Source organism: Anser brachyrhynchus, assembly GCF_964034855.1.
Source record: "Anser brachyrhynchus genome assembly, chromosome: Z".
NCBI classification, from domain to species: domain Eukaryota; kingdom Metazoa; phylum Chordata; class Aves; order Anseriformes; family Anatidae; genus Anser; species Anser brachyrhynchus.
The window spans coordinates 26,056,333-26,083,662 of NC_137697.1; the positions used below are offsets into that span (position 1 = coordinate 26,056,333).

The 27,330-nt window shown below is 35.5% G+C and overlaps 1 protein-coding gene across 5 annotated transcripts in view; it reads left to right on the forward strand.

Moving 5' to 3' along the window:
• The window catches only part of KDM4C (lysine demethylase 4C), a 284,447-nt gene that overhangs the window by 229,303 nt on the left and 27,814 nt on the right, over positions 1-27,330 (forward strand). For all 5 annotated transcript variants that reach the window (XM_080574404.1, XM_080574401.1, XM_080574405.1 and 2 more), the window contains one exon: positions 25,398-25,583. In XM_080574404.1, coding sequence (XP_080430530.1) covers positions 25,398-25,583 — 186 coding nt within the window. The remainder of the gene's footprint in view (positions 1-25,397; positions 25,584-27,330) is intronic.

Genomic DNA, 27,330 nt, shown 5'->3' on the forward strand with positions numbered 1-27,330 from the left:
AGCTATGTGCCCTCCTAGACAGCTCCTAGTAAATTTAAAAAAAATGTTCAGGTCAAATATATGCCAAATATATGTGACTCAGCCCTGTTTCATACTGATTTTCAGGATAAACAGAACAAAAAAAATCTTAGAGATTACAAGAGCAGGTAAGCAAATTAGAAATAAGGGATATATGTATATTATATTTTATATATATAATATATATAATTATTTTATATTTTATATTAATATATTAATACAATACAATAATATATTGATATATTTTATATATTGTATATATAATTAAAATATGTCTATATATAAAAATATATCTACCTATATAATTAGAAAAAATACATCACAGAATCACAGAATCGTCTAGGTTGGAAAAGACCTCCAAGATCACGGAGTCCAACCTCTGACCTAACACTAACAAGTCCTTCACTAAACCAAAAACATATCCTGCTAACAGGTTGCTTTAAAAGAGAAAAAGTAAGATCAAAATTCATGTTAAAAGTTGAGCATGATAAGATGATTAGTGAGCAGTCAATGGGAGTAAGGGTGTGATCTGGTAAAATTGATATATCTCATTCCCATGAATGGAGGGTTGATGTTGCAAACTGATTTCCTCTTTTTTAATTGAAGATCAGAAAACAGGGGTCGACCATTTCTCAGGACATAATATTAAACTGTAGAGTGCTTTGTAAAGCAAAGCAGCTAATGCCAACATATTTTTGACCTTAATTGTTAATGTCTGAAAAGAAAGAGAGGAAACTTTAAAGGGTAAATAAGCATTATATCCAAGAAAAAGGGGAGAAATTGAATACCCTAAAACTACTAAGATGAATGGTTATTGTCCATGTAGTTCATTTAGGTGGTCAGCTACATAATTGTAAGTATTTTAGTCTCTAGATCCTTTACTGCATTGTAGGAAAATCTGACCAGAAAATGGTCATGCCAAAAATGTTAGAATTTCTAAGTCAATATTACAACATTCTAAAGCTTTAAATATTACTTAGTTTTAATAATGGAGATAAATGTGCTTGTAAATACCAATTTTCCTATTCTTCTTGATAACATCTTGTTTGTGTGATTGCTGGTTTGACGCAGTTAAACTGTGTAAACACAGTTATTGTTTCCTGAAGACTTCATTGCTCAAAATTGTTGATATGTTGATAGCTGTCAATTGAAAATCTATAAAAGAAATAACACAAATTTGTTGCTCTCCATTTTGTATTTATGCTATTTCTGAGTCCTGTACTATACTGCCTGCATGGCATAGGAGGTAGCCAATGCTCTAAAATTTTAATGGGCTGGAATTAAATTTAATTTAAATTCAGTAACTATTATGTTCTAGATTTTTTCAAATATTCTTTCAAATCCATAAACTCGTTTAGTATTACACTAGACTAGCTGTTTATATTGCATTTTATTTTGGTTCTTTTATCAGGTCTCATCATAGCATCAGAGAGCCTTTCAGGTAGTTAGGGAACGACGTGAAGGATATCCACAGTGTTCATACTCTCTTATCTCTTCTCCAAAGGATGCATTTTCTGAGAATATTGTAGTAATTTTTTGCAGGGCACTTTTCCTTCCCCTTCCTCTTCCCCTTCCCCTTCCCCTTCCCCTTCCCCTTCCCCTTCCCCTTCCCCTTCCCCTTCCCCTTCCCCTTCCCCTTCCCCTTCCCTTTGCCCTTCCCCTTACCCTTGCCCTTGCCCTCCCCCTCCCCGCCTTCCCTCCCTCCCTCCAAATAGAACAAATACAGTTCATTGGTCCTGATATTTCACTGTGAAGACGACTTCACAATGTGAAGTTCCCTCTGTGAATAAGACATTCTAGTATAGTGAAACTGTAATAAAGAGGGGATGAGAGAAGGCTTAAAAATATCTAAACGGAAGTGTATCAAGACTAACCTCACCTCTAAGAACAAAAAATGTTCTACATAAATAATTTCAAACTGAAAGCATCAGTAGACAATTCTTCAAATTTGGCTTTTATAATAGGTGCTGGTGCTGCATTTTAGGTTTAAAACAGTAGTCTTTATTTTGTGGAAAGGTTCTGAAGCACATGATTTTCTATATCCCAATTCCTTGGCAGATCTTTTCTCTAAAATAATTAGGAATGTATATAATTAAATATAATAGTAGGTTTCCAGGAAAGGTTTAGAATGCCACACCCAGAGTGTCTGGAGAATTATCTGAATTCTGTGTTTCTTAATATGTGATGAAATTGTTTCCTATCTAAACATATTGCTTCACAACTTTTAAATATCTACTAAATGACAAATCTTTAGCAACCAACTTGAAAAGAGTAAGACTACACAAGGAAAATGACAGCTTGTAGTTTTTGATGAAAAGTCTAATTAAAGTGTTTGATAAAAAATTAATTTAATATTGCTTATGTTGTTAAAAGGGATTCTTTAGCTAGTGACTTAAACTGATATAATACATAAAAACTTTCACTTTAAAGATTTTATGATAAAAATAGTCAGTGCAGTGATCAAGAAGGGTAGTAGGTAGGGTTTGAAATACCATATTTATAAAGTAGTCATGTACCTTTTACCTTTGAAGAATCCTTCAAGCAAACTTAGCTGATATGATCATTGAAAAACAATAACAAAAAAAGTTGGCTCTTGTACCTGCTGAAGTTAGAGCTTTCTGTGGCTGCAGCTATCTGTCAGTAGAGTTATTTTTAGGATTAGGAATAGGTCTGTCACACCATCTCTGTTAGATTTTTAATGTAGATGTTCTGCAATACCTATATATCTACATTTAGCATTCAGGAAGCAAATGTGTCTAACCTAGAGCTTTAGGCCTAGATGAAGCCTAAGTACGTAGTGCAACAGATCCTTTGTGGCCAGTTTCTAGTGGCACAAAGTCCGTAAGAGTCTCAGAGCCTATTCCTGGTTATCTGAGCACTACTTTTATAGGCTCTTCAATCTCTCTAAGCCTCTCGATTTCTCTGTGTAAGTCTTCAACTAGTGAAGAGTAAACATCAGATTCAGATTTCCAGTAGCATATAGACTGGATTGTGTGCAGTAAACAATATTTAGAACAGGAAAGACTTCTTTCTACACATCTGTTCTTCCATGCTTCTGTTTTTATTTTAGTGGGATTTGATCTAGTATTTCAGAGGTATTGCCATTAAAAGAATGGGAAAAGCAATTTTTTTGATCGTAATAATTTTCAAGATTTCAAAAAATGTTCTTTTCTGAAATTGGCACAAGTTGAAACCTTTAAGAAGAAATCAATAACTTCAAACTCATTGCCTATCAACAAGATTAAAATTTTTATCCTTGTTATATTTGAATTATGTTTAAAAAAATTTGAGCCTTGTTTTTTAACTTGTTAAAGATAAGGCAATGTTTCAGCAAACAATGTCAGATGGCAACAAAGAAAAGTTTAAAAAATAGTAAAAGAAAATTTATCTGTATCAAAAGTATTGAAGCTAAAGAACACTGCTGTTATAGGACTATGACAGTATAAACAGATTGAGGAAATTTAGACTTTGATGGACAAAGAGATTTCTACCCATCTATTTAGTGAAGGTTTTGAACAATATTCCAACTTGGATAAATTATGCAGATGAGTCCAGTGATGTTACACTTGGCTTTAAATAGTTTGTGAAAGTGGTCCTGCTACATTTATGCTTCTCAGAATGAAAGACTATGCTCAAAAACGTGAGAAGTTGCTTTCCATCTTCCTTTTAATTCAGAGCTTAAATTAAAACTGACCCTTCCTGTAGTTTTTAGTTTTGACTGATGATGATAAAAGGACTGGAGCACCTCTCCTGTGAGCTGGGACTGTTCAGCCTGGAGAAGAGGAGGCTCAGGGGGGATCTTATCAATATGTATAAACACCTGAAGGGAAGTTACATAGAAGACAAAGCCAGCCTCTTTTTAATGGTGCTCCATTCCAGGACAAGAGGTCACGGGCACAAACTAGAACACAAGAGGTTCCGTCTAAACATCAGGAATATTCCTTTACTGTGCAGGCGATGGAGCACTGGAACTGGTTGCCCACAGAGGTAGTGGAGTCTCCTTTGGAGATCTTTAGAAGCTTCCTGGACATGGTCTGGTCAACCTGCTGTAGGTGTCCCAGTCTGAGCAGGGGGTTGGACCAGATGACTTCCTGAGGTGCCTTCCTACCTTAACCACTCTGAGCTTGTAAAAATCTATTGAATTTTTTTTTTCCTAGAGCATTTATACCAGTTCTGAATTACTGAACAAGTAGTAAGTCCTTGAATCTGTCCATCTGGTTTCTGTACAGATTTGAGTCCAATGCAGTTTTATTGACAATGACTGTTTTTTACTTTTGAGCCTTCATTTAAATGGGAAGCCAAATTGTGGTGTAGGAGGTTGACAATTACTATTCAACTTCTTGGTGATTATTTTTAATAAAAGGAATGTTGGATTGTAGTTCAAATTTAATGAAATAATGAGCTTCCTGACTACAGCAGACTGAGCTTTGTCTGGTTTCTGCAGTGATGAATTGACCATGTCAAACTTTGCAATCTACCCTAGTGAAATATTTTCCTATGAAAGTTTAATATTCACTCTTTATTTATGAAAGCAGTAGTACTGTCACAACATGTTATCATACAAGTGCCATTTTATGTGATTTATTTTAATGAGTGTCACTCATTTATATGTTTAGCGATTTTTGACCCATATTTAATGCCAAAACCTCTAAGTGTTTTGAAGCATAGTGAGTCTGCCATTATTATTGTTTCTTAAATCAACACATAATACGTTTGCAGTTGTATCTCATCTTAAAAGCTGCAGTGGTACTTTCTTGGATATGGTTGAGCAAAAGCTTCACTCTGCTTTTTGCAAAATCTTTTCTGGAAAGATCTCATAGTTAGTAAAGAAAAAGTATGGAATAATTTAAAATATTCATTCTTTGTGTAGCTGTTCTGAAGAATCTATGAAACAGCTTGTTCTGTAAGAAACTGTATTAACTCGTGCTCATTTGGGACTGAAGGATACAGCACATTGCTTCATTGCAGCATGGGTAGCCTTAGAGGAGATATAGCCTGTACTTGCAACTCAGCAAGTTAAAGATGTGATGTATATGGCTGAGTGAGATTAAAATGGCGTATTTAGTTGTCTTCTAGGACAGCGGTTTAGTTATATTCGTATTACAAATGAAATCTCTCAGATGAATGATTTAACAAAGACAAAATATATGGCAGGAATTCTTCCCACTACATATATTGAGTAGACATGTTGCTTTGTTAGAGAAAAAGATACTAAAGATATGAAAATGTTGCTTATTCCCTTAGACAGCCGTGTTTATATGTGCTGGGTGCAGAGACCATGCCAGGGAGCTGCAGAGGCTTCTGTGAAACAAAGCAAAGCATGTCTGGACACAGTTTTCACCAGCTCCACTGGCCCTGCCACAGGGCACAGCAGAGCCAGGCAGCCACAAGTAGGTGCCATGGGGAAAATGGAGTTAAGAAGGGTAAAGAATGTTGCAAAACAGCTGAGAGAGAGAGGAGACAGAAAGTGTGAGAAGCAATCCTGCAGACAGCAAGGTCAGAGAAGGAAGGGGAGGAGGTGCTCCAGGCACCAAAGCAGAGGTGCTTGATCATGCTTCATGCATCATGATGCATGATGAAGCCAATTGTCCCCCTGCAGCCCAGGGAGGGTCACATCAGAACAGATATCTATGCTGCAGACGATGAAGGAGCCCATAGTGGAGCAGGAGGCCTGGCAGGAGCTGCTGCCCATGCTGGAGCAGTCTGTTCCTGAAGGACTGCCCCCTGTAGATAGGAGGACCCATGCTGCAACAGTTCACGAAGGGGCTGTAACCCATGGGAGGAACCCCTTGCTGAATCAGAGTAAAAGCGTGAGGATGAAAGAGTGGCAGAGAGGAGCTGTTAGGAACTCACCTCAACAACCCATTGCACCTGTGCTGCTTGAAGGTGGGGAGGAGGTGGAAGACTTGGGAGTGAAAAGGCAAAGTTGAGTATGGGAAGAAGAGGGGCATCTTGATCCATGAACTTTTCCATCTTCTTTTCTTCCTTTGTCCTGTTGAGGAGGGTGAATGAGAGAGTGTCTGGGTATGGGTCTGGCAGCCAGTCAGCCCACCACAGTACAGCACAACTCCTGCAGTAAATATGAATTATTTAAGGCAGCAGTAATCTACCATCTGCATTTTGTGAAACGGAAGTTTTCAAAACATAAATTCAGCAGTAATTTGATTGTTGAGGTCTATGTTTTGAAATCAAAAGATCAGATTCCTGGATTGTTATTTTCTTCCTTTGGCTTTGGCAAGATATTCGATCTTCCTTTTTCTTATATTTCTTCCACTCTCTTAAAAGCTGTTATTATTGTACTTCTTTATTTTATTTTATTTTATTTTATTTTATTTTATTTTATTTTATTTTATTTTATTTTATTTTATTTTATTTTATTTTATTTTATTTTATTTTATTTTATTTTATTTTATTTTTGCATTTTCAGACTGAAGAGGAATAACACTAAAGTGTTAATACAATTCATTGCCTGACATATATCCATATATGTTTAAATTATTATTACAATAATAAGAGGAGATTGCTGTTTGCATATATTTCAGTTTTGCACAGTAAAGTTTTCCTGGATTCTTAAGGTTCTTGTATTCATTAAAATTCCCTCTGTAAGAATATAAAAGGAAAACCTTCTGTATATGACATAAAACATACACTAACAAAACAATAAAATGTAGACAGATCAGATGAGTTAGTCTGAAGGAGAACCCCAGAAAAGATATATGAATAGCAAGTCCTCAGCGCTGAATGTTTTGCTCTTCAGTTCTGCTCTTATTACCTCACATTGCTTCACTGTAGTCAACTGACCCATGTATGTCAGAAGCTATTCAAAACCTCTGTCCTGGTGCTAAAAAGCTGGACTTCAAGTCATAGTTTGAAATACATAGTGAAGTAAACTGTTATGCCAAGCAGCAGTCAAACTCAGCCTATTATTCAGGCATCATATCTCTTCTGATACGTAAAGGACAGTTGTGGTACAGACTGTAATTGTCACCTGGGAAGCATGCAGCCTGTGTTTGAGATAGAACTCACAGAAATCTTCAAAAACGTGATGCTACTTAATATGTACAGTTTGATAGACTAATAGCTGTGTTGCCTTCTCTAGGATTCAAGACAATGGTCCTTAGGAATTCTGTACATTTTGTCTAGAAAAATAAACTGTCCCTAATGATATAAATCAATACTTAGTACAGTTGGAATTCTCACAAATGCAAATGTGAGCATCTCTCATAGCCAAGCAGGAAGTGGGGTGTGATATATGGTATAGCAGTTTTGGTTTTACAAAAACTGCTGCACAGTTTCTAAACATTCTAAAACACTTCTCTATTTTATTTTTATTTATTTTTATTTATTTTTATTTATTTTTATTTTTATTTCTTGATGATCTGCAAGATAATGGTAACATGTACAGTGTTCTTGGTACATTTTTGCTCTTTCCTTCCCATGCATAAAATCCCAGGGTATCCCTCAAATTAGGATATCCCTCAAATTTATGGTTTCTGTTTTGCAATTTAATACGCAGTCTGCAGACAGAATGCAGAAAAAGTTTTCAGCTTCAACGCACACTGCCAAAAGACCTTTGTCAAAATCATACTGCATCTACAGAGGTTAAAAACCTGGATGAGCACCAGCGTAGCCCATCATTAGGAATTCCAGATGTCAAAGAGTCTAGAGTCTGGATGTCCTCTTTGAAAGGACTTTTATGTCCTGGAGGGGTAGAATGATGTAAAGTACAATTTAAACTTCATTTGAACTTCAGTGAATTTATTATGCTTTTGGAATTACAGTAGAAACAAGGACTCCAGCCAAAGTGACACAAGGGGAGTAGGGAACTTCATGCTGTAGAGCCAAACAAGTCTTGCAGAACCCGGTTACAATGTCCCGTGTGCCGCAATGCAGACGCTTGGAGCTGGGAGTACAAGAGATTAGTCAATTCCTGAATATACACACAATCATCACACCTAATGTTGCCTGTTAATGAGACATTTTTGTGTTTTTATAACATTTTAAGGAGGAAAACTTTCAATATTGAATTTCAGTTACACAATCTCAGTATTTCTTTTTCATTTTTAATCAGTAGTACCAGTATTGATATGTTCTCTGTTTTGTCCATGGAATCCTTTTTATTGCTTTTTTTCCCTTCTCCCATGTTTGTTTACTGGTTGATGTCTTCCATTTGTCCTATATTGCATTTGTTCTGTTTCCACAGTCTCATATCTTCTCTTCTGTTTCAATTTTACCCAGTCTCTGTTCCTCTATGCAGGTAGTGCAGATGTACTAATCTAAAATTTCCAGGAGCCCTCGTCTTTGAAACAATAACATTTAGCTCTTCAGAGATCATGAACCCCTATATATATGATTTGTATTCTACTCACACACTCAATGAATCTTTATTCTGGTGTTGTTCCTAACCATTGCCATTGAGCTTTCTTTCAAATCTGTCCATAGTGAAATACTTACTTTATTTTAAGGTCTGTAATTTCATACTTGCTGTAAGAAAAAAAAAAAAAAATTTTTCAAGCTGCCAAAACCAGCAGTCCTTTGAAAGAGATTATAAATATTGATGATAATTTTTGCTTTTGTTCATTATCACAATATTTTTGAAAATACAGCTCTCTTTTTAGCTCTGTAACAGTATGTTAATTAGGGACTTGGGCATGAAGTCAAAATCATTAATAAAGCCCTACTCATTTAATAAATCTCAGATATTTTAAGCCACATGGGTTTCGTGTCCTATGAGGACATTAGCATTATTTTATAATGGAATTAAAATATTGTTTGGAAAAGTAAGACTGTGAGATAATATCACTGGATTTCTCTGAGAACCGTATGTCTGTGTATTTCATACATTTTATAATTATAAGGCAAAAGAATTCTCTCGTTTAGCCTGTTTCACAAATTCTTACGAATTGCTTTGCTCATATCTTACCATACAAACATGAAAAATAAATCCAAGTTAACAGCTTGACTCTGCTTTCCTCAGATTCACATTGCAAGTCAAGAGCATAGACTTCATATCAATGAAGAGCCAGTTTTGAATAACACTGCTTCTCAAAACAGAGCACATTCAAATAGGGCAGTACTTTGCATTATATATCATGAAATAATACAATTCGTGGAAAAGTAAGGAGGCAGGTTAGCAGAATTGCCACCTTGGACTTCCAGAGGACGGACTTTGGCCTGTTTAGGAGACTGGTAGGCAGAGTCCCTTGGGAGACAGTTCTGAAGGACAAAGGAGTCGAGGAAGGCTGGACACTCTTCAAGAAAATCCTAAAGATGCAGGAGCAGGCCATCTCTGTGTGCTGAAAGATGAGCTAACAGGGAAGAAGACCGGCCTGACTGAACGGAGAGGTTTGGCTAGAGCTCAGGAAAAAAATAGAGTTTATGGCCTTTGGAAGAAAGAGCAGGTCACTCAGGAGGACTATAAAGATGTCGTGAGGCTGTGCAGGGAGAAAATTAGGAGTGCCAAAGCCCAACTGAAGCTTGATCTGATCACTGCCATTAAAGACAATAAAAATGTATTTGTAAATACATAAAGAAGAAAGGGAGGACTAAGGAAAATCTCCATCCTTTATTGGATGTGAAAGGAAACACAGTGACAAGAAATGAGGAGAATTCTGAGGTACTTAATGCCTTTGCCTCTGTTCTTAATAGTAACACCAGTTGTTCTCTGGGTACCCAGTCCCCTGAGCTGATAGATAGGGATGGGGAGAAAAAAGGAGCTCTTGTAATCCAAGAGGAAATTTATAGTGACATGCTATACCACTTAGATTTACACAGGTCTGTAGGACCAGATGGAGTCCACCCAACAGTAGTGAAAGAGACAGTGGAAGTGCTCACCAAACCTCTTCCCATCATTTATTAGCAATCCTGGCTATTGAGGAGGGTCCCAGTTGACTGGCGGCTGGCAAATGCGATGCCCATCTACAAGAAAGGCCAGAAGGAGGACCCTTGGAGAACTATAGGCCTGTCAGTCTACCTCAGTGCTGGGGAAGGTTATGAAGCAGATCATCTTGAGTGCCATCATGTTGCACACACAGGACAGCCAGGTGTTCAGGCCCAGTCAGCCCCCACTATTGTAAATGTGCCTAAATGTTAAACTAAATATGAAGAGTTTCTTTATATTCAGTGAAAACTTACTGGCTTGTAATTCAGTGCACTTTCTTTTTCATACAGCTTGGAAAAATGAGAGGATAAACACCCCAAGAAGTATTTAAAATGAGTAGTGTTGATTACTTCTGTTTTGTTTTTCCTTGTTTTTTTTTTTGTTTGTTTGTTTGTTTTCCCACTAAGCCTTCTGTCTTAATTTCTATTATAAAAATGATACGCTGTTTTACTGGATGTATTTGCTACATGTTAATTTTTCCTCATGTTGAAAAATCAGCAAAAATTGATATGGGGAAATTATATCTAGTCATGGAAATGCATCATTTGTCTCCAAAATATAGCAGTGAACAGAAATAATGTCTTGCCAATACATGATGAAACACACTTACTCTAAACTCAACATTTATACAGTGTTTAAATTTAAATGGCTTTAATGAGAACACTGAAATGTATTGTCTTCTTTTCACTAACAAGAACTATGATGATTTCTTTATTACACCTTTAGCAGCTTTGTCCTTGGTCTGCTGGTAATTAATACTGCAAAATCCACACAGCATGAGAAGACTATTAGACTTAGGAACTAACTTGCATAGAAATGCATAGAAATTACCCAGACGCTGAGAAGAGACTTTATTAAATCATACTGAACATTACATTAGCAAATACAGAGAATACATTCCTCCCACACTGCCACCTGCTTTTTTAACTAAGGGCTGTTTCTTGTACCAAAAAGGTATTTCTTGTTTGCCTTTGGTTACCATAGGGTTTAAAAGTTTAAATGAAGATACTTGATTGAATATTTACAACTACCTTAGTTGCCTGGACTTTAGTCACTGAATAAACAGCTTAAATTAATTAAACTTTTATGCATGGTATTATGTCTCCTAGCATCTCTTTGGGGCTTTAGCAAGTATATTTGAAGGGAACAACAGAAATTCGGTTAGGAAAAATGCAGCTAAGGGCAGAAGAAAATGCTCAAACTTTTACATAGAGGATAGATAAAAGTACATAGGCATCTATATATATAATGTTTTGTGTTGACGAATGATAGGATCATATTGCATATTTAAAAATATGATCATGTGACATTGAAAAATGTCATGTATTCTGAATTAAAAAGTGAAGTAAGTAAAGGAAATTTTTAAGGTTAGAAGAGACCTTGGGTTAGAATTCAGGTTAGAAAAGACCTCTAAGATCATCTAGTCCACTAATTCACTTTTCATTTAATTTCTTCACTTTTCTTCTTCACTTTTTTTTTCTGAAACCCATAATCATGAGGTTGTGTCTCTTACAAATTCTGGAAGTCATTAAATTGAAAGAAGAGGATGGCTAATTTTCCTCATACTGCTGCTGCTGGTTAATGGAAGAGTAATGGTCAAGAGGAATGTTCAATAAAATTAAAGATCCTGTCAAGGTTAAAAAGTATTAGGTCTGAGCTCATAGAAAAAAATCCAGGTTTAGATGACCTCAGCTAATTAAAACAGGGCATCACAGATAAAAATTAGCCATGGAACATCTCTAGAAGTGATCACATTGAGCACTATGACCTTAAATGTGTTCTTTCAGAAATATGATAAACAAAAAGAAACACATTAACAAGTCTTGGGAACTCATTTGCAAACCACTTCATAAATTTCATCAGTTTATTGAGTGAAGTGCTTGGCATTAAATGTCAGAAGATTGTTGTTACTTGTAAAATATATTATTAAAAGTTAAGCCAAAACACACATGCTTATAGGGTAGTTTGAAATTAAAAGAGACTATAATAGTTTTTAATTAATTAATTAATTATTAGTTTTTAATAGTTTTAAAAAATATTATCAAATGATAATAAACCATCAGTACAGCTAAGGTGGGCTATTAAACTGAAGAAAAATATTACAAATGTGAAAAAATCCATGTCCTTACTTTGCAGCAGCACAGTGTAGTTGAACACCGCTGTTGTAGACAAGTCACATAGATGTAAGTAGATTGTGAGGAGGCAGCCGTTCATTTTGTCCATTTTCCGTACAAGACAACAAAGCTAATCTAACTGATGCAGATTAGTCTCATGGAGCAGTTCTGACAGTCATGATTTCTGGCAGTGGAAATGCGGTGACAGCCATGGTAGTAGAGGTTTCCATGCTGTGTTAACTCTTCAGAAGTCTCAGCTGTTTTTGTGCAGTGCGCGACCATGATCCCATAACACACTCTCTACCACTCCACAAAAATCTTCAGCAAAGTAGTTTTGTTCAAACCAAATGCTTGCCTGATTGATGATAGCTAAAATCGCCACAACTTGGTTGTCATTCATTCTCAGCTCTAGATCATGCAGTGCTTTAGATCCAGTACCTCCAGGGTAAAATGACATACAGGGAAAATAGGATTATTACTGGTGCTTTAAAGAATGAATAAAAATGCATACAATTTATAAACAGTTCACTTTAGGGTAAAATAAAGTCTTCCTGAAACTTTTGAATTGTTCACGGTCTTAGCCTTTCTCTAACTTAGTGATAAATATCTCTGGGAACTTAGTGAGATCTTCCAATGTCTGTTTCAATATTTGTTAACCATGATTAAAAAAAAAAAAGAGTAAAGTAGTAAAGTGAGTGAAGCAATAAAGCAATAAATATTTTTGACTGAAGTAGTGAAAGTTGTAGAACGTATACTTTGAATCCTAAATGTAGCAAAGATTCTGTATTCAACTTCTTTTCTTTGTTCTGTTAGAAATAATTCCATACAGAGTTAGTCCATGAACAACAACTTTAATGGGTCATTTATTAATGAGGCCTCCTCACTGTTGAAACAGCTGTTTGTAATGAGGTTAAAAATGAAAGGTGCTTCTGGAGACTGATGTCTGCCTCCTTAGTGTGGAGTGGGGATCTGACAGTTATGTCATCTACAGACTTAAATGACCTATAGGATTTCCAAAGAATCAAGCTCCCTGAATATTTACTTCCAGTGATTTTTTTTTTCTTTTCTCTGGGACACGCACACACAGCATTGTCTACTTCTGTGTGATCTCAGGTTATGAAGAGGTCTCTTAGAAGGAGACAGAATACTGTCCCAATGATGCTGAACGATGTGTACTGTGTGGGAATATATGTATTGTGTGTGTACCCACCAGCGAGAAATCACGGGGTTTGTTAGTCTTAATATAGTAAAGACCTGTGTAAACTCATCTCAGCTGATGCATGAAGAATCAACTGTACACATTATTCCCCCACCATGCCACATACCTCTCAAGAATCAGCTAAGTAATGTCACATAACGGATATGTGAGCAGGAATTGTGTATGACCCCACCTCCCTGAAGGAATGAAAAATACACTGTGTGATGCTCTCCCTTTCATAGAGTCACAGAATGGTTAGGATTGGAAGGGACCTTAAAGATCACCCAGTTCCAACCCCCTGCCATGGGAAGGGACACCTTCCACTAGACCAGGCTGCCCAAAGCCCCATCCAGCCTGACCTTGAACACCTCCAGGGATGGTGCATCCACAGCTTCTTTGGGCAACCTGTGCCAGTGCCTCACCACCCTCTGAGAGAAGAATTTCTTCTGAATATTTAATCTAAATCTACCCTCTTTTATTTGAAAACCATTCCCCCTTGTCCTATCACTACACTCCCTGACAAAGAGTCCCTCCCCAGCTTTCCTGTAGGCCCCCTTTACCAGAAAGTCACTGTAATGTTTCTCTGAAGCCTTCTCCAGACCGAACAATCCCAACTCCTTCAGCCTGTCTTCACAGGAGAGGTGCTCCAACCCCTTGATCATCTTCACGGCCCTCCTCTCTGGACTTGTTCTAATACATCCAGGTCCTTCTTGTGCCGTGGGTCCCCAGGCTGAATGCAGGACTCCAGGTGGGGTCTCACAAGAGCAGAGTAGAGGGGGAGAATCACCTCCTTCGACCTGCTGGCCACGCTGCTTTTGATGCAGCCCAGGATATAGGTGGCTTTCTGGGCTGCAAGCACACACTGCCGGCTCATGTTGAGCTTCTCTTTAGCCCTAAGGCCCTTCCCCTCAGGGCTGCTTTCAATCCATTCTCCAGCCAGCCTGTATTTGTGTCTGGGATTGTGTTGGCCCAGATGCAGGACCTTGCACTTGGCCATATATATACTTCTTCTATTCTAATAATTTATTAAGATTCTTAGACATACGAATGATATGTTCAAGTCAGTGTCAGGAGCTTCAGTCAGATTATAGTTTAATAAAAGATTTAATTGAATTCTGGACAAGTCTTTAAATATCTTTTCTATGAAAGACAGGTTTTCAAAAATTAATCGAAAAGTTGGCAGTGCTGTATTAGCAAATTGTTATTATATTGTTTTCTGGAAATATCATCTATGTCCTTTTACATGACATGTCTTTAGATTGAGAGATGTAATTCCTTCCTTCACCAGACTTCTATAATGTATTATGCCATTAAGACACAATGAAGCATCTTTTAATGGTCCATTAACACAAGAGCTGGATGCACTGTGTGGAGAGAAAGAATATCTTCCAGAAGTCTAACTAGTCAAAAAGAAGTTTTGAATACTGGTATCAAAAGTCAAACTGTATTCTAGGTGTTCTTCTTCTCCTGTGACTTTTTAAATACTGGGCTTTTGTACTTCTGTTGCTGTTACAGAATTCGGTAGGAGAATTTTAAAAACTGCCTTTGAAACTCAGTCTGTAGTTAGCAGTTTATTTCCAGTGAATGAGTCCCACATTAAAGAAAATACCTATGATGCAAAAACAGGAGAAAAGAAGTTTTCATAATCCTAATGTGACAGGAATAAGGCCCATAAGCCAAAGCTTTGTAATTTAATTAAGTTTATAGTGAGGTGCTACTTTCTTGAAAAGCACAGTAAGCAGCCAAATGACAGAAAATGTCTGTGATGAAAGCGATAGGAAACCGGTCCACTTAGACCAGGCAGAAGTCCACACACTGGACAGGATAAACGGATTTTTTTTGTTTGTTTCTTTCTTTTTGTAATATATTTTATTAAACTGGGCAATGCAATGGAATACATCTTGACGTTTGGTAGGAGTCCTTGCTAAATACTAACATTAAACAGATTAATTAAATGTCCATCAAGGATGTGAAATGTTTCCCAGAGTGAAAATGAAATATGTCAAAAGATAAAGATGTGAGGGAAAGTGTAACCTCAACCCCTAATCACTGTGTCTAAAAAACTAGGCAGAGAAAGACATACTGTATAAATAAAAAAAATAAAAATTAAATACTTATATTTCCATATCAAGCAAAATTTATGTTGAATACAGAAAATAGCTGCACAAAACATAACCGTATTTATCCAGAGGTGGTAGTTTGCTCCTCATCCTTTTGGTGAAGATCAACTGTTAATTAGAGCCAATACTGTAGAATCAGCAATCAGACCTTTGTAATACTTGCTCATTATTCCTATGTAAAAGCTATCTATTCCAGCCCATGTTCTTGTGTAAATTTCTGTACATGCCATAATTTGTGTAAAGTTTCCAGTGTGACCTTCTGTTGCAAATTTGACCTGTACATTTTAGGTCCACGTGATATTTGGACAGTACTAAATGGTCTTTGTAAACATAGCTATAGAGTGATCTAAATTCAAAGAAGGTTATTTTGAAAGTGGAGGAAACCTCTTCCTATTTCAGTTTGTCAAAATCATATTCTTAGGAGCTAAGAGAAATTCAAGAACAAAATGAATCTTCTGACTTGTATTACATTAATCTGTACTCAGTAGTACATCAATCTGTCCTCAGGCCATTTCCCTTGTTTTGTCTTGGGCTACAATAACATCCATAGCAAATAGGACATTCTGCATTAATGGGATATATGATCTGTTGTGTTCTTCATCTTGGATGGGTATGGCATAATTTCTTAGATGCGTGATCAAAATTGTGCTTCACATGTGAAAAATACCTATAATCTGAGTACCTACAATCTGCATTCGTTTAATGCAGTAAAAAAAAAAAAAAGTATATCTTCTGAAAACTGTGAAGATAAAAACAGTCAAAAACATTTGTTAGTTTAGCTAACATTAACCTTTTTCTTAAGAGCTTACATGAAAAAGGGGTGCGAAATTTAGCTTAACTGATTCAGTTTATATTCAAAACTGTGATATGTTCTGCCTTTCCCCATCCCTTTCCCTTTTCCTCCATTATCTTCTTTCCTCTCTGTTCCTTCCTGCCTTTTTCTACTTATCCTTTCTCTCTTTTCTTTCCTTTCCACACTTTTTGTTTTTAACGTGCCTTCCCCTCCCACCTTTTCCCCCTTTCCTTTCTCTATTTCTCTGCTTTTTTTCTGTAAACATGAAAAATTCTCATTCTCTTCCCACATCTCAGAAAGATAAATGAACTAATTTAAAATATTTTCCATGCCTCATCTGTCCACTCCACAAGCTGTCAATGAACTTGGATTGGGAGCTTTCATGCCAATAGTCCACATCAAGGAGTTGTATTATTTTGAAATAAGAATGTTGTTTCCATGGCAAACTTGGGATTCTTTTTAACTGTGCTGACATCCACATACTTTTGGGTTTATGCAAGAAAGATGATAGTTGATGAGCTTTTTTTGAAGCAGAAGGTCATTTGTCTACCTGACCAAGATAAAAACATCATCTTTGTCTTTTATTGTTTTTCTCTCTTGTAGAAAAGCAACAGGAGGAAATAAAACATGGGGAAAAAACAATGTGTTTTAAACATGCTCCAATTTCAATTTTTGCTTATGTATTTTTGCCAAGAACCATACCAACCATTAAGTATATTAATGGTTAATATGTTTAATTTTAAGAGAGTAATTGTTTGGCAGATTTTTGTAATGACTAAAAACTGTAAGATGCTGCTTACCATGTTCTGCATTATGGTCAGATTATTCTAAATATTTACTCAGTGATGTTAATACATGAATTAGAAGAGAGGGAAATGTTTAGAAAGAATTTACTGTTTCTGAGGTACTACAAGCTGATTCATTTTATATTGTGGAATTTTGTAAACTTCTTATACTTAATACACTTTAGTATGTCTTTAAAGAATGTCATAACTTTTCTGCACTGCCTTATCACTTCTGGCTGTTCGAATGACACTATTTTCTGGTGAGGTATAGTGTTAACATCAGTTTTGCTGAGAAATAGATTTTGGCTTTTGGCTGAAGGCTTCACGAATAATCTTTTATTTGTAATCTAAGAAGTCCCCCAAGACCTTCAGAACTGAAAAAAAATATATATTTCTGTGAGTTGATGCTGAATGTGTTTAAATTCTGTGTGCCCTGACCCCTTCCTGAAATTAAAAAACAAAAACACAATAGCTCCAAAGACCCAAGTTCCTCCACCCTGGAATAATCCTTTTTCCCCAGCTTTGTCTTACTCAGTGTTTGTATGTTACTTTTAATACCTGGACATAGCATGGCTCACTTGCTCAAGTTACTGTAGGGGTGCCAGGTGGTTCCTAGCCAGTGGCATAACCTCACTTAACTGCCTTACTTATCCCTCTTGTCTAATAGTGTATTCTGTCCACAACAGTTTCTCTTCAACAGAAAATAACTTGACAAGCAGCTGTGTCCTCATTCAGTGTGCTTCACAAGCACAATATTTTCCTTCCCAGAGGCACAGTGCATTCACCTACATAATTGGCCATGACCCCTTCTTGCCCAGAGTACTTATTGTGAAGTCCATTCTCGTTTTCTAATCTTTTAAGACACAAAGCAGCACGTTACTGTCATGCTAGTAGGTAGATTAAATTTTGATATGTGTACTTGTATTGTCATCAGAGGTTTCTGTTTGAGCTTGACAAGATTTTTGTTTCTGAACATTTGAGCATACGTCTTAAATGCTGTAGGATTGTCTCTTTAGTGTATTTTGTCGTGTCTGGGGGAGGGGAGAGAATATCTTTTTGTTTATTGGTATTGTCTTACAGACAAGCTATTCTCAGAAGGTTGGAGAGTTTATTATATAAGAGATGGCAATACCTTTATTTTGATAACAACTTTCTTTTCATTTTTTCATTTCAGTAAATTGCTTGCAGGATATTGCTAAGAATATAATCCTTTCAATGCCACATCTCAGTGTTCTAATTTTATCTGCTCTCTTATTAAAATGTTAAATTCTTTGTGTGTGCCTGTATGTATTCGTATGAAATATTATGAAACAAGCCATGCAGAAACAGTGATCTTCTCTGCGCTGAGTATAAATAATGATACTGCTTTTCAGAGCTGTGCTTTGCATTAAATGACATCTCACGAAGAGGTGGAGCCTGAAATAGCTGTGCAATCTCTTAGAGTAATTTACTCATTGTTTACGTTCTGAGGTAGCAAGTTCTGTATGCCTTCTATAACTCTTTACTTTGTGTAGTTATGCTCTGTCTCTTTTGAAACCTATTTAACACAGAATCTGTCACTAGAATTTATCTTAACTCTAATGATCCTGCATGAGGTAAGATGGAATTGGCTTTGCAGAAGAAGACCTGGGGATCATGGTGGACAAAGAGTTGAACAAAAACACTGTTGCAGCAAAGAAGGCCAAATGCATCCTGGGCTTCATTTGTAAGACAGGCCAGCAGGCCCAGGTGACTGGTCTGCTTTTCACTCTTATTTGGTGCTTGTAAAATGCACCTTGTAAGATGCATCTAGTCTCCCTATTACAGGAATGATATTGCATAATGGAGCAAGCCCAATGAAAGAGCACTGAGATAGCAAGGGCTGTAGCACAGGAGAGGTTTGTGGAGAGGCTGAAGAAATGGTCTGTTCAGCATGAGGAGATAAGAAACCTTCTTGCAGAGATCTTACTGCTGAAGTAGAATACTGGAAATAAATACAAAGCTTACTTCCCTAGATATGGCCTAGTCATAGGTGGTGGGCAGTGCTGTGCAGACAACAGTTGGAGCTCTAACAAGGTCTTTTATTTCTTCCTTTTTGCCTCATAAGACTCACCTTTAACCTGTTAAGGGGATTACTTAGGGTGTCGCAGGAACATAAACCTTATCAGGTACTTCTTAAAGCAGAAACTTCTTCACAAAGTGTTTTGTTTTCTTTGATTGCTTTTCTTTATCTTTTAACTTGCAGTGCAAGGAATTTTCCATTACAATCAAACAGTGTACTTTTTTTTTTTTTTTAATTCTACACTGTATGCTTGTCTTTCCTATTACTACAAAGTATGATGCTATTGGTACTTTAGCAATTTCATCAAAACAGTAGATTTATACTGTATTCATACTTCTGTCAAAACGTGATATTTTATCAGCTCTTAAAACTTTATATTAAAGCAATATGTATATTTGGCGTAATGTCAAGATCTTTTCATGTTTCAATCAAAATTAAGTAAGGTAATTTCAAAGCCATGACTTGCAAGTTCACTTATTCAGAGTGGACCTAAAACCTACATTATTTCAAAGGTATTAGAAAATAATTGTTTCTTACTGATGCTGATGCATGAGTGTGATGTTTACTTCTCTGCTGGAAAGTATGATTAACAGAATGTCACCTATGTTTAGATAATGTCTATTATCCTTAATTTGCTGTGCCTTCATGCTATGGGAAGACTTGCTGAGTAGTAGGAAATTGCAAATCACTTTCTTCAATCGTTGTTTGTGGTTTTTTTTTCCCCCATAAGGTACTGGTTGTTAAGTTTGAAATACCAGAGGGATGCAAAATAGTCTCTTGATACTTTATCTAACAATGTTCTTGGTTAATTGTAATGTAATTGTCTAAAACTGTTGAACGAGGAAGTGGAATAGATGATGATCTAAGGAACTCTTTTTGATTCTAAGCTTTGTCAGTTTCGTAGCTGAAGTATTCAGCATGGTTTAGATTAATCAGGAATAAAGGGAAACATAAAAAGAAAAAAGTAATGAGCTTGTTTCCATAGAAACACACTATCTGCCAAAATTAAGTGCTGACTTTGTATTCTGAAAGATGGTTGTGCAGAAAACATGTGCTCACTGATCTGCAGATAATGTGTCAAATGTCTTCATACTATGTATCTTCTTATTGCATTGTGCCTCGTTAACAAATCTTGATGCTAGTACCTCCTAGCCAACCCTTGCAGTTAAGACTAGACTGGAGTCTTTGCTTGGCTCCAACCCATATTATGCTTTTGGACTGGAGAAAGAAAAAATTGGTTTCTCAGTGCATTTTACACTGTGTATCTCAAGTTGCAACAGTTGACAAGCTGGTGATACAATACTTCTCTCAGTATTCTCGGTGAAATCTCGGTGAAATCTGTTAAAACCTGTGGGTACTTTACTTTGGTTACAGTAGGAACAACATTTCAAATGTTGAATGTGATCATGCACAACAGCAATGTTGCTTGGATGGTGATATAAATTCTGAAGCAAAGCAGATTCATTACAAAATGCTAAAGAAGATCTCACAGAAAGAAAAAAAAAATCACCTATGATTTTTCACCAAGTTCTTAAACTTTACAGTGGTGTTTCTTTCTTAGTCTTTGTTTCCAATAATACCTAAAAGGCCAAAATTGCCAGCTATATGAGAGAATGAGACTATGCAATTCAGTTACTGACTAGTGGTTAATAACCACCTGCAGCAGTAGAAAAGAAGATCTTATGGGTTGATTTTTAATAATATTAAGAAATTTAATTTTAATAATTTCAGAGGCTCTCTCAAAATTGCTTCTCTTCGTAGAGTTTAATGCTTTACTACTGTGAGCTTTTTCATATAAATCATTCTTCCTGCCAAGGTATAGAAATACTTTTGGGAGAAATCAATACTCCAGATTGTTTTCTAAAATCTAGCCCTGACTTTCTGCTGCAACCATCAGCTTGTACTTGCATTCATAAATCCTTGCTTCAGAAAGCAGTTTTACAGTATTTAATGCATGTTCCTATTAGGGACTGGAATTTGATTTTGTAAATATTACTCTATTTGAGGGAAGCAGTGTCAAATTATTTATATAAAAATGCATAAAAATTATTATGAAAGCTATCAGTGGTCTGTCTTTTGCAAAATGCTGCCATTCAGTTTTCTCGGAGTTCTTTAAAATCCATGCTTTTTATATAATTGTGACTTATTAATATTAAAGAGCTATTCCATGATTATGAAATCCATTTGTGACAGAATATTTTTTCATTTTGGGGGTAAAATAGGTCATTTCACCATCTAGAAAATTTCAGTGCATTGTTCTGTCCTATATTCTTAATCTCCAGTTATATAAACAATTTTATTTATTCCCCAATTCATTTTACATCTGGATCTCTGATTCAGATTGATTCTGAGCCTCTTCCCCCAATGTCTCTTCATCTTTGCAACTGGTGATTCCCATTCTTCTCTCAGAATTTTGATATCTTCTCCCTTTGCCACTTTATTATTATTATCTTTTCTTTATTTCATTTTTCTTTTTTATATTTTTAAAGAGAACAAAACAAATTATTTGTTTTTGTCATGAATGACCATATATATATATGTAAGAATATACATATATATATATGCATATATATATATGCATATATATATATATATAATATATATATATGTAAAAATGGGAGAAGGTGGTAAAATGCATTTGAATTCATATTCAGTAAAGTCCCAAACGAGAGTATAAGACATACATTCCTAGTTAGAAGTTATGGAGGGAAAGACTTGCTGATATGGGTCAGACATAGCACAGTTCAATTTACTACTAACAGCTAAAATATGCAGTTTGATATGTAGCTCAGCTAAGGTTCCTAAAATCTATGCAAAGCAGATTTTTATAGTTTAGTTTTAATTAATCAAATATGTTAGATTAGCTGTTTGACTTGAAGGAGCTTTTTCTTGTATATCTGAATGGGAAAATGTCTGATACAGTTGTAGAAGTTGTGAATTTACTTCATAAATGTTGTATAAATGCCTTTTATCTGTACATATGTATACTTTTTGAAATTTATGTCTAGGATTGAGACTCATTGTAAAGCTAACATATATCTGCATCATAACATTCAGTGTTGTACAAAGGACAGAGCATCTTAGAAGTAATAAGAAATGTTTCATTATTTATCAAACTTAATTATTTTTGTACTTCCTGAAAGAGGACTGTTATTCAGAATTTTTCTGGTATTTCATAAATGTAAGAAGAAATAGGATTTGTTGTTGTTGTTGTTCTGGATGTACAGTAACTTCCCTGTTCATATCTGTGATCCTAATCTTTTTGATACCTGAGGGAAAAATAAGAGCATACCACAGAAGACGAATATGTGTTTGGAGTTAACTGATGTAACAACTACCTTCCATGTATTTGGCATTGAGATGGATTAATTTCATTGTTGAAACACAGAAAGCATTTTCACTTATTGTGTGGCTTGAAGTCTGCATTCATGTAATTACTTATGCCAAGCAGTATTCCTTTTATATAAAAAGTTAATCGAAGTACTGTAGTTTTACACCAGCATGACAGAAAACAGAATAAAGCCAATGGTAATTTAACAGTTTATTGTATTTTCCTTTTTTTTTTTTTTTTCTTCAGTATTTTCAAATTGTAACTCTGAAAAGTAATGTGGGAAATAATTTTTCCTACAATATTATGTCAGTTTGTCTGATGATTTCTTGTTAAGTTAACCTGGGCTGGAGAGCAGAAAACTTGGACTCTGTTATTGAGAGGGATGAAGTTTTGTTCCAATTTCTGTGGATTTGGCCATTTCATTAAATCTGGTAGCTCTTCAGTTTTACCAGCTGCACTTCCAGCTTGCCTTAAGCAGTTTTCTCTGACTGTCCTCTTCCTTTTATTTTCCTCAGCTTCTGCACTTCTCATAGATATCAAATCGTAAAATATTAAACTGCAAGAACAATTGTACATATATGTATGTATTTGTAATTCCATCTTTTTCTGAAGCATTACCCTTGTAATGTAATATTTTAATTTCTGTACCTCTGAACTTTTCATGATACTGTAGTAGTACACAGAACAAACATAGAAGCTTGTTGTAACATTAGTATACTTGCTGCCTTGCACACATGCAGCCAGTAATTTAAGGAGACCATCATTTCCATCTGTAACATACTTCCCTAAGTTACTGATAGTTTACCTACACTTTCCTGTTTTATTTACCTTTTCCCCGTTCTCTGAATTCTGTTTGAACTGCAATTTTTTTTTGAGTTTTTCAGTCAGAATGTGTAGCCATTTCTGTGGACAACACTAAGTAAAATTTAGAATTTTTAGTGCTCGTGTGTGTTTCATACTCAGTCTTTTCTTCTTATTTTGGTCAAGCTAACTTGTGAATGTGTGTGAAAACTCATTCAAACTGAGCCATATATTTGCATGATCTCAGTGTCTAGACATTAAATATAATAGATTGTGGTTCTGTTTCATTTCTGGAATTCCCAATTAACTGTGTACTGAATATGTATTTACAAAAATATCCCTAATATCCATCAAGAAACAGTTACTTTATTTATCTAAATATGGTTTCATGCATGTGAATACAAACACACAATGTGATTGATACCAGCATTATCAGATAAGCCTCTGGAACATTTATTGGGTGAAATCATCTTTACCTCATACTAGTCTTTCAGGCATAATGCTGCTACAGCAGACTGAGCTAGGTTCTGGCCCCTTTCGTGAATGAAGGCAAAAAATATAACTAAGTTCCAGATGTCAGATGCTACTTTTATCATAGAATCTTGTAATCATGGAATCATTTAGGTTGGAAAAGAACTCCAAGATCATCAAGTCCAAACTTTAACCTAACACTGCCAAGTCCACCATTAAGCCATGTCACTGAGCTCTACATCTACATGTTTGTGCAAAGCCATTCAGTCTGTTGGCATTCAGGGGTTGGATACAAAGGCAGAATTTGAAGAGCTTTTTTCTGTTCAAAGTGATGCGTGAACTAGAACCCTGAATGACTGATGAACTTGGCAGGGCTAGCACTTGAAGAAATCATTATATCACTCACAAACTGATTGCCAGAAGCCATTGAAATATATAAGTTCTGACTTCTACAATAAAATTTCTGCAGATTTCCTTCAGAATATAGAAATTGATAATCAATAAAACAAAATTTCTGGTAGCCTGGAAAGAAGAATTTGATGTGAGTTAATGTGAAATACATTGAATTATTAATTATACAGTAAGAAATAAATCAAAATTATTCTTACTCCTGTTCCCAGAGCAGGCAGACAAAATCAGTGACTAAAAAAATTAGAACAAATGGAAGGAATCTCTGCTCCCACAGCATGTATTTAACTTACTGAATTCACTGTTTCTGTATCAAGTAAAATCCTATGGCTATACTCTATAATAGATGAGATAATTTTATGATCTTCAATAACAATTGCTAACATTGTTTTGTAGTCTGTGGTGGTAATTATCAAAAATTAAGTCCTGTATGTGATACAACACAGTTTTTTTTTTTTTTTTTTTTTTAATAGTATGGTGGGCTTATTTCCAAGACCTAGTTTATGGCTCTGCTTAGGGCTCTTCATTTGTTTCATATAAGCCCTGTACTTACAAAAGCCTTGAAGCAGAGCCATTAAGAAATCTGAATCACAGGAACACGGAATAGTTACTGTATTTTGATGTAGTCTCCATTTTGGGAGAAGGAATAAATGTGGAATATCTTGGCACTGGTAAGGCTTTTGACATAATGTTTTTATAAGTGAAGTGGAGAAATATGGCCTACTCTATTACCTTTATATGAAATACACAATCAATAAAAAACAGACTGGAAAAAGTGAAAACGGATGTAGGAACAGCCTTCATCTGTGGAAATATGCAAAGGCATGAGATAAAACATTTCTAACTTTGAGGAGAAGTAACCACTGTAACAGGTTATCTGAAGATGTTGCGGAAACCTTTGCATGAATATGTTGGATTACCCATCTCCCAAAGTCTGTGTAGGTACAGACTTGGTCCAACTTCAAAGTAGGGGGCTGGGTTAAATGATGTCTGGAAGTCATATCTAGCCCTGCATTTTTGTGGGAATACTCTATTTCTGAGTCTTGCTGTTACTTTGTGCAGACTTATATGTAGGTTTTTAAATTTACCTACTGTAGGAGGAGCAGGTTAATTTTCAGATTAGTGTATGGAATTTGAAATTAAGCTTCTATATAGCTATCTATATATCAGTTTTCTTAGCTTAGCATCAAAACAGGTTGTCCTTACATTTACATAAAAAGAAACAAATAAAAATGCTGTCTATTAATTGCCATATTACAAAATTACCTTGCAGTTCATAAATGTTTATTCTTTTGTGACACGTGGTATGAGGTATAAAATGTGAACAGTGAAGCACAAATAACTTTTCAGTCCTGGAGATACATGCAGATGTCAGTGGAATTGTGGTAGTATGGTAAAAAATGTTTTTTTTTTTTTTTTCCTTTTTTTCTTCTACAGAAATGTATTTTCTGCAGACAGAGAGTTAAGAAAATCTCTGGTGCCTGCATTCAGTGTTCATATGGACGCTGTCCAGCCTCCTTCCATGTAACCTGTGCCCATGCTGCAGGAGTGCTGATGGAACCTGATGACTGGCCGTATGTTGTCTACATTACGTGTTTCAGGCACAAGATCAACCAAAATGTGGTAAGGAATTTGTTTAATGATTTGTTAGCAAACAGAATTACAGAATTAAAATATGTTTCTGGAGAAAATGGAAGAAAGGGTCCACACCATGAATAATATCTCTATCTATCATATATCCATACATAACAAACTATTACATCTTGAAGTTTTTTTCTTATGCTGTTACCTGGGGGAAATATGACTTGATATGCCTAATGTATTTTTGCATTAGAGTTATTCTTGAATGTTTTGTTTTGACAGCAGAACAAGTCTCTGAGTTCTCTGTTTTGTTAACTTGAAATGTATAACAAATACCCAGATCACAGTATCTTTCAAATACTCACAGATACTGGGAGATAAAGGACATGGTGTATATGTAAGTTCTTTGTACCACAGCCAAACAATGTTTTATGAATAACCAATTACAATCGTTCTGTCGTCTGGCAAAGCAACACTGTTATGTCAGAAATAATCATATTATTACTATTCCTTTTTTTTTCTAGCCTATGCTGAGGAAACCTTTAATTTTAGATGAGACACATGAAGAATTTGTTTTAACTATCTTGTAGATTTTAATATCTTTTATCCCAACAATTTGTTACTGTCTCAGTTAAGGGAGAACTCTTGCCATTTATCTTGGGCTTTTCAAAGTGTGTTTCGCTTCCTAGCAAACTAGAAGAACTTCATGCAGTCTTATTAAGGAAATAACTTGATAAGTTAGTCAAGTCAAGAATTCTCAAGTTGCAAACTGTTTATTTGAACGTGTATTTTATCTCCTTTGTCCATTAAAAGTGAAAGAAACACAGGTAATATCTATATTATGTATGCCTTTCTTTCAAGAGTCTGTCAGTGAATCCTTGGTCTTAATGACAAGACTACTGCAGAGTAAGATTTTCTATCTATTGTGATATGATAAAATATAATACCTCACAACTAGAGCAATCAGCCAGTCCTGAAATTCAGTCTGCTGGTAGTTAATAAAAAGGCAAACAAATTTTGTGTCCCTTCTCCAGAAATGTTATGCATTTTAATGATTTTTGCTTTCCAAAAAAAGTAAACGTGTGACACCAGTACACTTTGCATGGTTGTTATTCATATATTGTTGTTGTTCATGTATTTTTTATGAAAATGAGTTTGGTTTGAGTCCATAGACTCAAAACTAAGCATGTCTCTTCTATATGTTGACGATACAGCTTCAGAAATAATAAATGTTTGCTAGCAGAAAAGTTGTTTTATGCAGAATGGTTTTAAATATTCCTGCTGCACTCTATTATTTTGTTTGTGTGAACTGTAGTGTAGTATGCAAGTAAGGCTCTGTGATTAGCTACCTACAGACAGTAGGTCATGGGTTTTTTTTGATTTTTCCTCTTTGACCGTGTTCATTTCTGGGCATGAAATATAACACTCACATCTTTTTCTCATCAAATTGCCAGAACTACAATTGAGAGTGGGTGCACCAGATGGATTTGTTTTGATTAAAACTACCTTATTCACAAGAAAATGAGAAAAAGAAGTTATATACAACAATACTAATGGGAAAAAAAACACCTAAGAATCCATAATGATTAGCAAAAACAGCACTTACGGTCAGAGAAAGTCAGCTGGAAGCAAACGTACCTGTGGGTGATATTTTATTTCAAAAGTGTGATCAGAGGTATCTAGGCAGGCCCAGTTACTTGCATTTAGAAAGTCTTTAGAAAGGGCAGTTGGGGTAGGAATTACAAAAAATCAACTGTTATATGTTTTTGAGCTGCTTTAAATGATTTTA